Source organism: Rhinopithecus bieti, unplaced genomic scaffold, assembly GCF_001698545.2.
Source record: "Rhinopithecus bieti isolate Rb0 unplaced genomic scaffold, ASM169854v2 scaffold_26298, whole genome shotgun sequence".
NCBI lineage: Eukaryota > Metazoa > Chordata > Mammalia > Primates > Cercopithecidae > Rhinopithecus > Rhinopithecus bieti.
Window position 1 is genome coordinate 61,522 of NW_016811735.1, and position 18,620 is coordinate 80,141.

At 44.1% G+C, this 18,620-nt stretch overlaps 1 protein-coding gene across 8 annotated transcripts in view; it reads right to left on the reverse strand.

The window, feature by feature from the left end:
* Nucleotides 1–18,620, reverse strand: part of CPEB1 (cytoplasmic polyadenylation element binding protein 1) — a 101,217-nt gene that overhangs the window by 5,445 nt on the left and 77,152 nt on the right. For 4 of the 8 annotated variants that reach the window (XM_017894865.1, XM_017894860.1, XM_017894866.1 and 1 more), the window contains 6 exons: nt 9,193–9,419; nt 7,285–7,537; nt 5,318–5,431; nt 4,904–4,993; nt 3,916–4,052; nt 925–1,123 (listed from right to left, as the gene is read on the reverse strand). In XM_017894865.1, the coding sequence (XP_017750354.1) occupies nt 925–1,123; nt 3,916–4,052; nt 4,904–4,993; nt 5,318–5,431; nt 7,285–7,537; nt 9,193–9,419 (1,020 nt within the window). Of the gene's footprint in view, nt 1–924; nt 1,124–3,915; nt 4,053–4,888; nt 4,994–5,317; nt 5,432–7,284; nt 7,538–9,192; nt 9,420–18,620 lie in introns of all 8 variants that reach the window. The other 4 variants (XM_017894863.1, XM_017894862.1, XM_017894861.1 and 1 more) reach the window with 1 other exon arrangement.

Genomic DNA, 18,620 nt, shown 5'->3' on the forward strand with positions numbered 1-18,620 from the left:
AGGGGAAGGGGAAGGGACTCCTTCAGTGCAGGTAGAAGCATAGGTAGGGTTAAAGGTTTCAGAGTGGAAGCCAAGATGCAGATAGAACACTTGTCTGAAGGGTAAGGTAAGCCCAGCAGTTGAACTGAACCTCGCCTAGCCTGGTGGCACTCTGGAGACCTATTAAGAGAGCTGGAAGAAGCCTCATCCTGCCAAGTGCCTCCTCCGCTCCTGCAGCTTCTGAAGTCCCTGTTCTCAATCTGCTGCACAGCATTGGTAAGTACACGGTGCTCCTTCCTGACCAGATTCAGTGTGGGTGTGAAGACTAAGCATTTGGGGAGGTGGGTTAGCCACATCTTAATCACAGAGTTCAGGCTCTGCTCCACCTCCATACCCCATCATTGACATTTTGCCAGGACTGGTGAACTGACCTCCTTTCTCAGAGGAGCTGATCAAAACCTAGTGGTTAAGCCCACAGACTTCTGAGTTAGGGAAGCACAGGCCACACTCTGTTGCCTGACTCACTCAGAAAGTCCTCCTCCAGTCTGACCTGGTCTCTGACCTTAGATAATGCCAGAGCTTTTCAAGAACTTTCAATAAAAGAAACCAGGCAAGTACAGAGAATTGCAGCCTTTTCATGAATACCTGTTGTCTGTTCCAAACTGGTTTGCAAACCAAAGTTCCTACACCTCACTCTCACTTCTTATCACCTCTTGTAGTCTCCAGCTGCTTTTTCTCCCACTGCATGGGAGATGGTGGGTAGAGGGCTAGATACAGAAGGGCCAGTACTCGTGACTTGTCTAGAAAAAGATATTATGGTGCTGGTATATGCTGATCTGCAGACCTGGGTCAGGCCTCTCTCCTCACTCCCATGGGGAAGTATCACAATCTTGGTCTACTCCCAGGGGCCAAACAAGCTTCAGCACACAGAAGTGGGACACTTACCAATGGGATACTTGTGCTTATCTGTGTCAATCCCGGCATACACCACTCCACCAAATAGGTCGTTCAAGACGGCTGCCAGGGCCTCAGCATTTAGCATTCCATGCAGAGCACCGACAAACACCGTCCTGCTGGGGTCAAGCCTCTGAGATGGGCTCCGGACAAAGTTACTGTCGGCTAATACCCAGGGGATCACCTGCACCTGAAAACCACCCAAAGGTGTATCAGCCCTGGCAGAGAGCCACAGAGAGAGAGGCGCTTGCATGGCAAGGCACATGCTCTGGAGATACTGAAGCTGGGCTGCTAAGGCCCTTACAGGGGTGAAAAGGTGTTGTTGCCCAGTCTCAGGCACACAGGCATCCAATAAACCATCCTTACGCCACCCCAACTGGAGTTGAATTTTACTGAGTCCATGTGTCCAGAATGGTACAAGTGGACACAGTACTCACTTATGCTGGAGAGTAAGCAAAAAAGTACCACATGACCAAACCCAGGAGCCCAGCATTCTATTTCAACTTCCAACTGTGAGGTTCCAACAAAGGGCTGTGGACACTGATGAAAAGAGCATAATCTGAAGTCCTCAAGAAAGGAAGGACTCACAGAGAAATTAAAGGCTAGGATCCTAAAGGACAGAGGGATGGGAGTGCTTATGATATTTATATGAGATGGTTACTGGCCCAACCTAGGCTTCAGAGAGTTTGTGCCCAGAGCAGTGGAAATGACTGAAGAGAGGCTGGGTAGAAAGTCACATACAAGATCCCTGGAGTCTTGAAGGGCTGGGGCTGACCATGTCCTTTGCCTCTGAATCTCCTGAACCTGGAATAAAACCTGGTAGAGCAAGTGGAGAACTCCAGAATGAAGTGAAGATCTAAAAATATGTCTTGAAGCAGGAAGAGATCTGAGGCAGAAACCAGCAAGGAGGCAAAAACAGTACTTTCAAAGGACAAGTGATTAACACTTGGACAAGGCTGGTGGCAATAAACAGAGAACAGGCCAAGACCAAAGAGATTCTTCAACAGAGAGTCTGCAGTACTCAGATGGCATAAGCAGGATGGGCAAGCAAGGAAGAATCAGGCCTGGTAGATGCTGGGCCTACACAGTCTTGGGATGAGAGGACCTGGCAGAAGTTACGAGAGGGGAGCCAATTTCACTGGAAGATGCAAAAGCCCATTTTGCCCACAAAAGAGTTTGGGATTACAGGACATCCTGAAGGAGGGTACCACAGGAAGGTGGGGCTCAGGTAGGACATGAGGCTAGAAAGGTGAATCTGGGTCTAAAGATGAGAGGAGCCACAAAAGTGAGTCATTTATCTGAACTAGAAAAGAAGATAGGAGGGAGTCAAAGATTGGCTATACTGGTGCTGGTGGGGAGGGGAACGCAAAGGAAAAAGAAAAGTCAGAGAGGAAGGAGAACCGCATCAGCCTATAGCCAGTGAATCAAAGAAAGATTAAATCCCTGTAGGTGATGAGGAGGGAATGGGAGACAGGATGGTGTCAACAGGGGCACTGAGGAAGGGGAGGGGCTTTGTGATATGCATATGGCCATCTCTGGTTGTGAAAGCAGGAGGGGAGAAAGGAGCATGTTAAGTAAGTCCTAGAACATTTACTAAGGCGAGATGACTACACAAGCTCCACACAGTAAGGAAGCAGAGAAGGCAGAGAAGCTGTGGGTCACTGTGGGTAGCCAGAGGACGAGCCTGCCCTCTCAATAACGCAGAACAAGAGCCAGCTTTGTTACATGGATTTATTTTAAATCTAATGTGACCATCCCAATAAAACAGGCATTTCCCCTCTTACCCTATAGATTGTTTTTAGAGAAGCTTTAAGGTTCACAGTAAATCTGAGCAGAAAGTACAGGGATTTCCCAAATACTCTCTGCCCCCACACTTGTGTGACTTCTCCACTATCAGGATCCTGCATGCAAGTGGAACATTTGTTTATACTGACACATCATCACCACCCAAAGTCCATGGTTTACATCAGGGTTCACTCTTGGGTGTTTGTTTTACATTCTATGGGTTTGAACCAAAGTATAATGACATGTATCCACCATATACAGAACAGTTTCACTGATTCATCCCTTCATGCTAAACCCCTGGCAATCACTGATCTTTGTACTAAAATAGGGATTTTAGTTTCCCATTTTACAGAAGAGAAGAGGAAACAAAGTTTCAGAGATATTAAATATCTAGTCCTGTGTCACAAAAGTTGTGTGCTCTTGAATCTGATTTTAACACCACACTGATTCCAGAGCTCAAAACTTGCTTTGACAAGTGATTCGCAAACACTATCCACTAGATCCACTTGGGGATCTTTGTTCAGTTGGAGATTCCTAAATTCCACCCAGAGTGATTCAGGAAGTCTGGGATAAGGCCCAAGAATGTGCAATGAGATCCCCAGGTGAGATAAACTCGTTAGAGACCCATGCTGCCAAGGATACATAAGGCTGATATTAGAAAAGACGTAGGAAGAGAGAATCTTATGGGGAAAACCCACAAAACTAAATAAAGCCCCAAATGAGAATGAAGAAGTGACCCACAGGTGGGTGTGGGCTAAAGAGGAATTCACCCCCACAGACTGGGAGGTAAGAAGGCACACGAAGGGCAGGACCAGGGAAAAACAGCTGTAGGTTTATCAGTTAAGTACAAGTAGAGAAGTTTGCTGTTCACAATTTCAATTCTAAGACAAGAGGTTTGAAACTAAAGTGTTGGCTACAAGAAAGAAGAGTAGAGCAAAGGCTGGGAGACAGTTTGATTACCATGGGCAGGCATGCGCATGTGTGCATGCACACACACCATTAAGGCCCAAAGGCTGCTTTCTTTTCTTTTTTATGTAATTGAGAGGATACTGCTATTTTATTGTGGAAGAAGAAGAGCCTTCTTGCCTCAGCAGGAATACTACTTGCCTGCAGCCTGCCTATCCACCTACCCCAAGAAAATCCAGTGCCTCAATATGCCAAGAACCTTCATCTAGAAAGGACATCATGCTAACTCACCTCCTTGCAGCGCATCCTTCGGCTGGACATCTTGAAATAATATTCACTCAGGCCATCTGGGCTCAGCGGGTCGTGAGAGCAAGCCTGAAGCAAGGCTCGGACAGACTTCTCCAGTTCGAAGACCAGATACACATACCCTATTCCCAATGAGAGGAAAAATCGCATTAATATCCCTTAGGTGGCCACTCCTCAGCCTTGGCTTTGCAGCAGGGAGTTTCTTCCAAGAAAGAAGGCCTTGTGTATAAGATACATTTTTGTTTTACTCCTGAAAAGTCTTGTTGAGTGGAAGCATTTGCTATGCAGATGCCCAGGGTTGTAGGCCTCCCTCCCACCCTGGTGAAGGAAAGGACTGGCAAGCTGAGACAGAGAGATCCCACCATTACCACAGCTCTCTATGCCAGAACACACAGCATGTTCAGGTCAGCAGAGCCAGGCTTTCCTGGGGGCAGGAAGGATGGCAGTTATTGCTTTAAACGCCTACTTAAACCATTAGTTCAGTTCAATGAAGATGGAGCAGGGTGAAAATAGCAGCTGCTCCTTTCTACAGGGAAGGGATCTCATTTCAGACCAGTGAGGAATTAGATGCTTGGTCCTCATTCCTGCCAACTCCAAAGGGACTTCAGAATTAGGTCAGGCAACAACGTAACTGGGCAGGACAGGCAGGCAAGGGAAAGCTTTTCAAACGCCTTATTTTGAGAGGAAAGGTGCTGCTTGGGTTCAGGTTTAGAGAGAAGTGTACAAGGAAGGGGTTTCAGAGGCAGCTCCCACTGCTGTGTAAGTCTGGACAGATGGAACATTAGCTCAGAAGAAATAGAGGGACGTGTTAGGTTGAAGAGAAAGTGCTGACAGATGACAGGTCTGTGCCCTGGAGTGCCCACCATGTTACCAACATGCAGCTGTGACATCCCAGCACCCACAGGTGCAGTTATGTTCTAGGGAAGGGAAAAAAAAGCTCCTACCATGTCTTTATTACCTTTAGGCATATTACCTTTGGGAGGACACCGGGGGTGCTTGCCATCCTTACCAGGCCACTCCACACTCAAAGAGCCAAAAACACGGAAGGTGTTAACTAATCCAGCTGCAAAGAGACAGATAACAATGGCAGAAGCTGAGGAACCATCCTTCCCAGTAAAGACGCAAACACAGAATCACCAGCGTTCTCCTCCCTGGCTCATCCCCACTGACAAACAACTCAGAAATGGATGCTGATCTCCGGTGTAAGCTCCCAACATAGGAGCACTATAGGGGTCTATGAAATGCACCTCTCCCCTCAGACATTCATGTAATACCCCTGAGCTCAGGCAGGGGATTCAGCCCCTGGCCTCAATTCCAAGTTTCATGCTCCTGAAAGACATGCCCCACCCTTCTACTCTTAAAGCAGGAGGTCTTAGACACAGCTCACCTTCTGTAATATCCCAAGGAACACCTCCTAGAAACACCTTGCAAGAGTAGATGGGGTTCTTATAGTTCCGGGGAGGAAGCTGGCCACTCCAGGTACAGGTGGCTTCATTCACAGCTTTGGTAGACGGCAAAGAGATAAACAGGGGAGGTTAGAAAATCAGCAAAGCCACCACTCTTCCCTGGGGTAAACTTGTCCAGTAAGAACCTGACTGGCCATAATCCTTGCCCAGATGCCTGAAAGAATATCCATGATTATTCTGAAAAGCAAGAAACCTATGTCTCACCAATCCACTCAGTCAAGTATGATAATCCTACTTTGCTAATTCTGTCCCCACTAAAATTGAAAGGAATGCCAAACCAGATGTGTAGGGTAAAAATTTACACCCCATGTTATTTTCAAACATTCAACTAATATGCTAACCACAAAGCAGTTTTATCTTGTTATTGCTTACAGTACTACTAATTCATAATTACTTGAAAATAAACAGAGCAATACAACATCTTACAGGCTTACTGGTACGAATGGGCCTTCTCCCCAGTGTTCAAATGAGAAACATTCTATTCTGTTTCCCTGTCTTGGCTCTGAACTCATTAATCACAGAAGTTAGGACACTGCCAATAAAAACCAGCACTAGCAACCCAGTAAGACAAGAATGTCACAACTGTTCCAAGCCAGACTCATCTTTATAGTACCCAAATAGACAATGGGCCTTCCTTGATGTCAACATGGTAAGATAATCAGTCTTCAATCCTGTCCCCACTGTTTGTACCTTTCCAAATCAGAGACTGACCTTAGTGAGGACTAGCTAGTTCTTGCCCATTTATTTCACCCTCCTCTTTCAGCAAAGAGGCAGACAGCCAATGAAAGGAACTATCATTTTCATTCAGGACAAAGATGTGGAAGGACATTTCCTAAAAGGAATAGGCCCAAGGTGTTGCTACAGCAAGAAACTGGGCAATGTCAGCAATCTTTTACGACAAAAACAGAATATAATGGTCTCATCCAAAAGCATGGTAATGTCATTTCATATGAAAACAATGGCACCAGAAAAAGTACTAAGATGGGCTGCCAAAATCATTAGGTGAACAGGGCACAGCACTATCAGAGAAGAATGAGATCCAGCCCAACTCTGTGAGCAAACAGATACACGGAAACAAATGGAATGGAGAAACTAACACTAACTCAAGACCTCAGAAGAGCCAGTGGTTAATGAACATCTCCCTGGAGCGGTACTAGACAAAGATGAAAAACAAACTTAATACATACTTAAGATAATTTATTTTTTAAACCTTTTAAAATACATAGAGATGGGGTCTCGCTATGTTTCCCAGGTTGGGCAACTCCTGGGCTCAAGCCATCCTGCTGCCTCTGCTTAAGTGTTGAGCCACCAAGGCCAGCCTAAAAGAATTTAAATGTCAGAACCTTAAGGATTCCTAAGAGACCAGGACATTTGGTGACATTCCTTACCTTAGAGGTTGACAAATGGACCCCTCCTTCCCCAGTGCATCCGTGAGTGTACCAATCAGAAAGCCTTGGGGAAGAAAGCTCCAGCATGAGTTGTGTCTGACCGTCTTTGAATTAGAATGTGGAGAGGGTAGACAAAATTCTGGACATCCCTTCCAGAGTTTCTTTTGAGGACATCCACCCGTGGAAGAAGTAAAAGCAAGAGCACCACACAGCCAGTCTCCATGGAAGGGCACAAGTGAGAGACAGAGCCAGCCCCTTGTGCTGTGGCACATGCATGTGCCAGATTATCTGCCTCTTTCCTCTCCACTCAGCCTCAAGAAGTTCCTGAGTTTGTTCCCATTAGCACTTACTCCACAGAAAGATAATTCTTTGCAGATCTGGAGACTTCACCGTGCAACCAAGCCTCCTCTAGACAGTTCACAAGCGTGTGAACTAAGGTCACTTCCTCTCTGCTCCTAGAATGAGGCCTCAGGCCCCACACATGCTCAAGGCACACTCACCTGCAGCTTGTCGGTGCAGCCTGGCCTCTCTCTCTATGCTGAAGGGGTCTTTGGGAGCTTCGAGGAGGTCCCAAGATGGCCACACAGAAGCTCCTGGCCATCTCTTTGAAGCACTGGTTGGGGAGGGAGTGACTGCAGCAAGAGCAGCTTGCTCTTGGTCCATCCGAGACCCTACCCCCATCTTTAAAGGGTCTCTGGGACCACCCCCTGTCAGAGACAGGAAGGGCAGAGGTGGGGAAATGCGAAGGCTTGACTAGGGGAGGAAAAAGGAAGACAGGGTTTTAAAGGACAGTTTTGTTATAAAGTAATAATCACATTATAAAATTATTAAAACATCCAACAGACATTTAGCATTTGATATATATTCTTTTAGACTTTCTTCCTGAGCAGTTTTGATTAGTTCCAGTTAGACTATAATTTAAACAAATTCTCCTTCTCTCCTCATTCAACAATTTTTCCATATTGCCAGTCTTTATAGCCACTTAAAATGCATTTATCATATTCTATTTAGGGAACAAGGTACATCTCACTGACCCATACTCTTCCTGTTACATATATACTTTCCAAGTTTTCAGAACTATAAACAAAAATTAAGATGTAGCTTCTTCATATTTTTTGTTTTCTTTGGTCAGATTCAAAAAAGTCAAATGCCAAAAATGCTATCTATAACAGCTCTGCGTTGTATCATAAATGTATCAGAACACTATAAGCTGTGTCAAACCTTTAAATTCTATTTACATGTGTGAAATGATACCACATTATCAGAATAACTCGTTGACAGAACATTTTTAAATCCCCAAATATCAATCAGTCATGAGATAAATTTTCAAGACTGAGTCCAATCTAAGTAACATAGAACTACTAGCACTGTATCTGACCCCATTTTACAGAAGAGGTAACTGAAGCCCAGAGAAGCAAAGAGACCCGCGTGTGACTGTCCTTTTAGAAAAGCAGCCTTAACAGATAAAACCAATGGGCAGCGAGAACACCAACACCAACTTCCACATTCTAGGACAGGCTGACAGGTGATCACAACTAATGCTGCCAGTCCTGGGTATGGGGAAGAGAAGAAGGTGGGAAAATAAGCCATTCTATTCACTGCACATTCAGCTTGGGAGATTTGGCCAAAAAAAAAAACAAAAAAAAAAAAAAATAATTATAAGGCATCTGAAACTGTATTCTTATTTTGGGGTAATTTCTTACTGCTAATCCCACCTGTATTTACTTCTACTATCCCCTATCTATATTAGCTGTACTACTCTATCTATAATATCCCCTACCTATTCTAATTCATTTGCCAACTCCACTTAGCATGAAGACCATACACATCATACATGGCTATAGACAAGGAACGTGAAATGCAAAAATTAACTGAGGCGATGTTTCATAGATTCATCATGGCGTGAATTAAAAGCTGACATGGGTCAGTGGAAAAAATATAGGAGCCATAGTCAGTCAGATCTGGATTAAAATCTTATCTCTGCTAATTACTACTTTAAAATTTTTTAAGTTATTGCTTTTGAGATATCATACATCAAAGTACATAAATGACACAGTTTAAGGGCTAAAGCAAGCACCCCGTGTAGGTAAAGAAACAGAACACTGCTAAGGCCCTCACATTTACTTTTGAAATTAAGTGTTTTCCAGTACTCTTGGAGTAACTAGTAAAATGAGAGTCCTGAGCTCAGGTCCTGAAATGTATTGCTCAATGGGTCTTCAAAGCATCCTCTTTTCTGTTAAGGATGAGAACTCTACAAATGTCCACAATGGTCTCCACTCCTCCCCTCATCCCATCTCCCAGCCTGCATTCCAGGGGACAGCCATCCCATAGATATTGTACCCTCCTTCCCCTTGGACACACACAGGCAACTCCACCCACAACCCCCCTTTCCCAAATGAGTTACATACAATCAAATCTGAGAGATGATCTGATCCAGAGCTGAAGCCACTGGTGTCTGAGTCAGAGGGGCTGCTAGATCGAGAGTCCAGGATGGGCCGGGTGTCCAGGCGTGATCCTCTAACTGAGGGTGCGGGAAACTTGTCCACCAAGTCAGACCCAAGGGGATCCAGAGGCAGGAAGCTCAAGGGGGGTTTTCCTAGGACATTTCCCAGTGGGTTATGGAGCATGCTCAGTACTAGGAGGACAAAAAAGGAAACCTCATGACCTCTTAGTTTTCTTTGCAGCCAACAGCCTCTTTCTTCTCCTACAGCCACCCAACAAGAAATACCAAAGGCAAGACCACTAAAAGCATGCCAGCAAAACACAATATAATGAACAGATATATATCCAGCTCTGAGACCTGGCCACAAGGGCCCTGTTAGAGGAAGTTACAGGCTGACTGAAGACCAGAGTTCCTGCTGTTACAGTACCAGCAAAACTGCTGGGTTCTACTACCCAGGCTTAAAGGTCAATGCCAGCATTTGGGAAACTGTCACTGGGGACCCTGGTCACAGCTGCTATTAATGCCTGGATACACCTACAGCACAGTCAGAAATCCCAAACCATACTTCATCTTTACTGCTGCCAGTTTGTTTATTAGAAGAATTCCCACCTTTCTAATGCTATATTATAGAATTTCAGGCCACACCCCAGAAATCTGGTATAGCATAAGCATACCACCTCATGTGAGAGGTTCACTTATGCAAACTTCTAACATATACAGATTCTCTTCAATGTACCCCTGAACTTGAAATGTTAAGGATGGAAGCAGAATGTCATGCCCATTCTTTGACTTAAGACAAGCTTGGGATCAAGTCCTGTGTCTGACACCTCTTGTATATGTCTGTGAGCTCTGGGAAGCTCACTTAGCTTCTCTGACCCTCTATTTTCTCACTGGCATCTAGGGTGGAGTATCAACTATTTCATAACATTGTTAGGACAGCTCAATAATCAGATACCAGATGGAAAGAGCTCAGCACAGTAGCACCCAGCACATAATAAATATTTAAACATGAAACATAAAAAAAAAAGAGCAACATTTTCCACACTTGGCCTTGGGGAACCTAAGCAAAGCACACCCTCTATCTATGAGGATGAGGAATAAAAGGGCTTTGGCATGGAGCTATGGGTGTGCTAAATCTAGGAAAGAAGACTTAATTTGAAGGGGTTTTTTTGTTTTTGTTTTTTTTTCATCTGAAGAATGAGAACATTCACCTCAAAATGGCTGAGGTAAAACCAAAATAATATGTGTAAGTGCTCAATAACTGGCTCTGATTGGCCCCACTTCAGCCCTGACTAGCAATGAAATGAAACACAGGTCACCCACAGCTGACTTCCTCCCAGGCCTCTAAGTCAGTTTGAATGCTTGTCTGGAGCTGGAGTCCCAAGAAGCAGGAATAAACCTCTCAAGACTGAAATCAAAATCAATGCATGCTTTCAGGGTACCAGACACACATGCCACTGATGGAATATATGCACAAGATCCCAAAAATCTGTTAATATGGGACCAGACCAGCCCACTCTCCTTTAGGTATATAACCTCCCCTTTTGGATAAGACATGGTAGGTGTATTCTTAACATTTAACACAGGGGAAACTATAGATATATCTATTTATCTAGTTATTATTTTGTGGTAAAAATAGCTTTAATTTTTAAAGAGACTGCCATAATACTGTTTTCCAAGTAGATGGAACTATACCATTTTACATTCCCACCAGCAGTGATGAGAGTTTCAGTGCCTCTACAACCTGGCCAACACCTGGTTTGGTCAGTCTTTTTATATCTAGCCAGTCTAATATGTATGTTGTGGGATGTGGGTGGGGTGGAGCCACATCACATCCACCAAGGAGTTAATTTAGCATTTTGCTTTTCAAGGAAACATTTCTAACTTTGAAATTGCCTTTTGAAGCAGTTTTCAAAGCTCTAGCATTTAACTGTATGCTAAAACTAAGTGTTTCAAAATGCTTGGATTGATAACCTTGACAAACTTCTCAAATAATCCTTTGGCTGGGTGTGGTGGCTCACTCCTGTAATCCCAGAACTTTGGGAGGCTGAGGCAGGTGGATCACCTGAGGTCAGGAGTTTGAAACCAGCCTGCCTAACATGGTGAAACCCCATCTCTACTAAAAATACAAAAATTAGCCAGGCGTGGTGGTGCACACCTATAATCCCAGCTGCTCGGGAAGCTGAGGCACAAGGATTGCTTGAACCCAGGAGGCAGAGGTTGCAGTGAGCCGAGATTGTACCACTGCACTCCAGCCTGGGCAACAGAGCAAGACTCTTGTCTAAAAAATAAAAATAAATTCCTTGACAAACTCCTGCCTGAAAGAAATCCAAAATCAAAGTCTGTAGAGTCCATGCCCTGAGAAGGCAGAATATGAGAAGATTTTATTCAAGGTTCCACCCTAATGCTGCAAAGACTGGCAAAGAGGCACTGTGAAAAATCAACAGATCATATGCATCGGTCTTAAAAGTGGTACCAATGCCCCAGAGGGCCTCATCCTTTTCCACATTTCACAAAAACAAGTTAGGGTGATGAACAGTGAGGTAACAATTCAAATCACAGAGAATCCTGACAACTAAGTTAAATAGTTTTCATTTTATCTTATTGTCATTTGTTTTTTTGAGACAGGGCCTAGTTCTGTTCCCCAGGCTGGAGTGCAGTGGCTCACTTCAACCTCAATCTTCCTGGGCTCAAGCAATCTTTCCATCTCAGCCTCTAGAACAGCTGGGACTACAGGCATGTAATATCTACCACATCTGGTTGATTTTTAAAAAATTTTTAGTAGAGGTAGGGTCTCACTATGTTGCCCAGGCTGGTCTCAAACACCTGAGCTCAAGCAATCCTCTTGTCTCAGCCTCACAAAGTCCTAGGATTACAGGCGTGAGCCACTGCACCCAGCTTCATTTTATCTTAAGGGTAACTGAGAGACACGGAAAAGGCCATCTGCAGAGCTATTGTGTGGATAGCAAAGAAGGCTGACCAGGGAAACTAAGGAAAAGTACCAGTAGGAACCAGCGCCTAGCAAAGAGAAAACTAAGTTGGACTTAAAGGATTTTCTCCAGCAGAGCTCAGATACCTGGATGGACACTGGAGCCATCCAGAGCTATGATTTTGTTCCCCCAACGGGGTATGAAGGAATAAATGGGACAACAGAGTTGATGATAACAGCAACAAAGGAAATGAAGAATGGGTTGTGCATCATAGGCTAAAGACAGAACAAAGTCAATAGACTGGCAGCAAATAAATGGAAAATCAGTGTTTTCAATAGGCTGGTAAGAAGAATGAGGGTGGCAGACAAGATAAACACGAAGAGGTGGGACAGTGAAGATTAAGAGCTCTGAGGATGTCAAGGTCCAGAGTATGGAACTAGACACGGCTGACTTAGAATGTGGGAAGTTTGAAATATTAGGTAAGTCATTCATGTGGACACTAAAGAGACCTATGGCGATAACTGCGCCTGGAGTTAAACACTGAGATTTTCAGAGACCTGGGACAATGAGTAGGCTCTACTTGGCATAGCAGCATCTTAAAGGAAAAGTCTTCAGCTAAAGCACCAGTAACAAGAAGGAGGCCAGTTTGTTAACCCAGGAAAAGGGGAGTTTCAAGTGGCACAGCAGAGAACTCTGAGAGTTGTCAAGGGGGAAACAGCATAAAGCAGAATGCCAGAAAAAATACTCAAGAAGGGATGCTGCCCCAAAGGCTTGTGTCTGAAAACACCAAAGATGGCAAATATGGGCTCTGGTAACTGTCCTCACCCAAGGTTTTTTCTAAAAGGTATTTTGGGAAGAGTCAAAAAAGCAACATGGTAAGCACTACAGAGCCCTTTTCTCATTCACATCAATTTGTATTCACTATTGTGTTGGTACACCTGTTTCACCAGCCACAAACCCATCTGCCTCCACCAACTTGAAAGTTCTCTACTGTGCCTACGAAGATATCTTGAGGCTTTGTCAAATTCCTGTACCAAAACTAGGAATTATCTCTGTAGTGATCCTCTAATCTAGCAATAAACCTGCCTAAGTAGAAAATGGCATGACAACCCAAGTTGGTCACTAACGAACTCTACTTCCTTAAGTGTTCACAATTCATGATCATTCATCTGTTCTGCAATCTGGACCAGGTTCAGTTAAGCTTCTAACAACTTACTGAACGTCTAGCATGTGATGTGCCAAACACTGTGTTAGAAGCACTTTAGGTAAACAGTCTTCACCAAATCCTAAGAAGTGGCTATTATTACTGTATCCTAACAAAAGGAAACCAAGACTTGGGGCAGTCAGTCTGTAAAAGTAACAGCTAATGAGTGACAGAGACTGGATTCTTTCCCACTCCAAGTACCATTCACTAGCTACTTTTTTTTTTTTTTTAATCTTTAGAACTCCACATCTGTTTGTCTTCACGTTCCTCAGCACCTTTCCTTTGTCTGAATCCTGTAAGACCATCAACTACAGACTAGTGATCTTGCCTACCAGAAGTCCCTGCTTTAGGACCTAGAGTATTAGGGTCTTAAATCTTATCTAGGGCCTTGCCACTACAGGAACTCATTAAAAATGCATTTTGGGTCCCACCCCAGACCTGAATCAGAATCTGCATTTTTAAAAGATCCCCAGGAGATGTGTATACACATTAAGTTTGAGAAGCACTGACCCATACAAACCCAAGGCTTGCTACTTCAAATTCCTAATCAATTGCCTTATCACACCCAAACATCTTTCATATATAATTATTTCCTCTGACTTAAAGACTGGAGGTTATGGCCGAGTGCAGTGGTTCATGCCTGTAATACCAGCACCTTGGGGGACTGAGGCAGGAGGACTGCTTGAGGTCAGGAGTTCAAGACCACCCTGGGCAACACAGCAAGGCCTGTCTCTAAAAAAATAAATCAGACAGGCATTATGGCATGCACTGACAGTCCCAGTTACTCAGGAGGCTGAGACAGGAGGATCACTTGAGCCTAGGAGGTTGAGGCTGCAGTGAGCCATGATCGGGCCATTGCACTCCAGGCTGGGCAACAGGGCAAAATCCTGTCTCAAAAAAAAAAAAGACTAGAGGTTATAATTTAAATACAGTTCTCACACTAAAATGGTAAATATACTTAAGAGAAAAAAAAAGGCATCAGATAAAGAAATCAACATGGCTACATAGGACATTTACTCTCTGAAAACACTGGGTAGGAGTGGAGGACAATACAGAGAGGCAAGACAGACAGAGTAACCAAGAACGAGTAAGAGTATAAAAAAAGAGTGGTAAGGATTATCATAGTTTCAGGAAAAGTGATAGCCAAAACAAGCTGATCATTGTGAAAAACATTCAAGACAACCCAAGGGACTTTGTAAGCTCGTACTGAGCAAAACCAAAAGGAGCAAGGGCCTACTTAGAGCACAAAGAGAAAAATGTTATTAAGGATTTAAGGACATTACTGGGTCACTTGACAAAATTGGAATATGAATGACAGTTTAATCAAAGTAGTGTATCAACTTTAAATTGACTAAAGTTAACTGTTTTGTTACGTACGAATGTATGTAAGATCATTGCTATTCTTTTTTTTTTGAGCAAGGGTCTCCCTCTGTAACCCAAGCTACTGTGCAGGTGCACAATTACAGCTCACTGCAGTCTCAACCTGCCATCTCAGCCTCCCAAGTAGCTAGCAGCATGTCACCATGTCTGGCTAATTTTTCTTTTCTTTTCTTTTTTTTTTTTTTTTTTGTGGAGGCAGGATCTCACTGTGTTTCCCAGGCTGGTCTTGAACTCCTGGGCTCAAATAATCCTCCTGCCTCAGCCTCCCAAAGTGCTCAGATCACAGGTGTGAGCCACCGTGCCTGGACCAATTATCTCTCCTCTTAATGATTCAGAAAACAATTATGTATTGCTATATGGAGAGAGAATGTGCAAATGATAAAGCAAATGGGGTAAAATGAACACCAACAATAGGAGGTTCTGGATAAAAAGGAATACAAATATTCGTTGTATAATTTTATTTGTGTAACTTCTATAAATTTGAAATTATTTCCATTTTTTTTAAATGATAGGAAAGAACAGAAGTCAATTCCCATTTGACTTTCTTTGCCTCTTTCAAGGTAACTTATCTAATCAGCAAAGGGAAATCAAGCACAAGTAATAGGAACAAGGATCCCAGAGGATAAGATAGTAATTGAATACTTTTGGAGTCTCTATTAGAAGAAATAATCTTCTTTTAAACATACTTTTTAAAGTCTCAAAAAATCTGCACAGATATTTGCAGGCCCACATGTGTAAAAAGTTGTGCCTTCTCAACCAGGCATACCAAGACCCATCTTTACCACCCTACTCCAATAGCAATTAGCTCAACATCTGGCAAAAAGCAGGTGAAAGACTGCTGAATTCTACTCAAAGATAGAGAGTACATATTCCATAGAGCTAGTATGCTCCCTGAGGCTCTACCCTTTTCTATCAAGGATATTCAATTTAAGGACACAATGTTTTGTTTTGTTTTGTTTTTTTGAGACGGTCTCGCTCTGTTGCCCAGGCTGGAGTGCAGTGGCGTGATCTCAGCTCACTGCAAGCTCCACCTCCCAGGTTCACGCCATTCTCCTGCCTCAGCTTCCCGAGCAGCTGGGACTACAGGCAACTGCCACCACACACGGCTAATTTTTTTTTTTTGTATTTTTAGTAGAGATGGGGTTTCACCGTGTTAGCCAGGATGGTCTCGATCTCCTGACCTTGTGAACTGCCCATCTCGGCCTCCCAAAGTGCTGGAATTACAGGCGTGAGCCACTGCGCCCAGCCTAAGGACACAATGTTGACTTAGAGTGTAACGCAGATTTAGGGGAATAAACTTAACTCATCCCTACCCAGCCCATCACCAAAACAGAGGTTTAGAAAACCACAGTGACTCACCACATCACATCTGCGACAGTACTTCTTCCCTGAGTCTCAATTTCTTCAAAGAGAAAAAGGTTGAAGAAAGCTTCTCTGCTTGAGGGGCAGGGTGGAAATCACTCTGTCCTAATCAATCCTCCCCAGACTCTCCTGGAATCTTTAGGGCCACTGCAATACACTCCTACATTCAAGTACAGGAGCAAGGAAGAGTGTCTCACTGAATTATATACCAACCACGTAGAAAAACAGGGAAAGGACTTGTATTCATGGCTCAGAAAGGGGCAATGCTCAGTTTCCTGCAAATATTCAATCAGAAGGGATATACTGTAAGTTTGACTAGAAGATACTGAGAAGACAAGAGGCCTAGAACTTGTCAGCTGGTTTGATATCTCCTTCAAGCCACAGAACAAGTGAATTTTGTGGAAACTGCCACCCATGGTCAGATGCCCTAGAGTGACCTGATTGTACCTCTATAGGGTCTGGCCAGGCAGTTCTCTGAGTATCTACAGAAGGAAAGCAGCAAAGACAATGGAAGGAAAGCAGCAAAGACAAAGCGAAGTGGGGGGACCTCATTTCAAGAAAGAAAACCTGTCTTGCTCCCAGCTCATGAGACCATACTTGCCCTATGTAGGGTTGCTGAGTAAGCAGCACCGATTCTACCAGCCGGGAGTCAGAAGGAAAGGAGCAAAATAGCTAGCGTTAGACTGTTCCCATTTATATTCAAAGCCACGAGCATACCTAACTGGAAAGGCATTCTCTTTAAGCCACACAAACAAATCCAGTGGAAATGACAGGTCCCTTATAAAGCAGGCCAGTGTCTCATCTCAAAGTCCACTCCCCATCCTGGGGCACACTTCGTAAGTCCAAATGTCAAGTATTAACCTAGTTGGATTAGAGGACGAGGAGGGGTGGTAAGATGTCCTACAGTCAACCTCCAATAATGGCCAAGACCCTGATCTCTTTGCTCTGTTCTCTCCTGGCCTCCAGAACACAAGGGATCATGGAAAGTCTAAGATTTTATCAAGTGCCTCCAGCTCTGGTGTCCAAGTGTCCAGCAAATCCCTATCTTCTAGAAATGGGTAAGACATTGTGCTCTTCCTAGAACAGAGGTACCCATCCCCACTCACATGCTGGCGGGAAATCAGCTACAGACATCTCTCAGGGAAGTCATGGGGAGGAGAGGACCTGGCAGAGGGTTCCAGTTCATTAATGCTACCTCAGAGGGTATAAGAGACCAAATCAGCAGTAATATTTTTAGACTGATTGTTAACTTTCTCTACTTTCACCCTTCTATGCCAACTCCTGTCGGTTTTACAGCTGAGTCACTGTTCGAATTTTTGGAAGCCTTCCCCAAGAGTACAAAGGCACCTGGAGTGTGATGGCAGCATTAGCAATAGCAGCAAGGGCCTGGCAGTGAATGCCTGCATTATAAGACCGTCTGAGCTTTAGCTTAGCTGAAGGAGAGACTAGCCCCAAGACATGACAGTTAGATGCTTGTTATCTAATGGGAATAGTCTAATGGGGAAAAAAATCTAATGGGGAAAATCCAGACCGGGAGCCATTATTTCTAGCCTGTGATATAAGGCCGTACACCTGGAACCCTTCTTCTCTATCACCATCCTTGATTCTAGGTTGCTCGCTCAGGATCTCTCTGAAGGAATAGGAAGAGGGGAGAGTAGCATTCATTCCAGGTATGAAAACAGACCACTCTGCCTGTGACCCCAAATCTGCAACTCTATACTATATCTCTACTGTGGCAGTAATCAGTGTGGACTTCCCCCTCCGACTGTGGATCCCACAAGTTCAAATTAGTGACAAACACAGCCTTTCTCCCCAGTATAATTCGCAGTCTTGATCATCAGGCAAGTTCCATTACCTGCAGAGAAGACATATTCATGTCCCTTGTAAGGTCAGCACACATCCTGCCCCTGTTACTAACCACCTCAACTTCTTTCTCACCTAGGAGTCCTCCCTGGCCACACTGCTTCCCAGGTTCTCCCTCCTCTCTGCACTGAAAGCTTTCCCAAATAGACTACTTGACTCCACGATAGAGCTCATCCTTCACTGTATGATGAAAACTTTGTATAACTACATCACCGTCCCCTAGAAGCTACAGGGTCCAAGATACTGATCTTTGAAAAATTTGTCCATCCAACTATATCAACACAAGCGGGAGGCAGAAGAATGGGAGAGACCTTGTCTGAACTCTGCAGTGAAAAAACACCCAGGATTAAACACTGGCTCAGCACCATCACTCATTCAAAAAATATGTATTAGCCATTAGCCAAGCACTATTCTACTGCTGGGAATACAGTAGTGGAGAACTGGGAGTTGAGGAAGATTTACAAGACACCTTGGTTGGGCCGAGGAAGTTCATGTTCCACACAGGAGAAACCTAACCCCGTTCTGAATGTCACCTCAGAATGGTTGTTTGGAAGAAGCTTCAGATGAAAACTGCTGAAGACTCCCGGCTCATCTTAGGCTGATCTAGCCTGCAGATCAATGGGGAGCCTGCAAGTGACACAGCACAGGAAACAT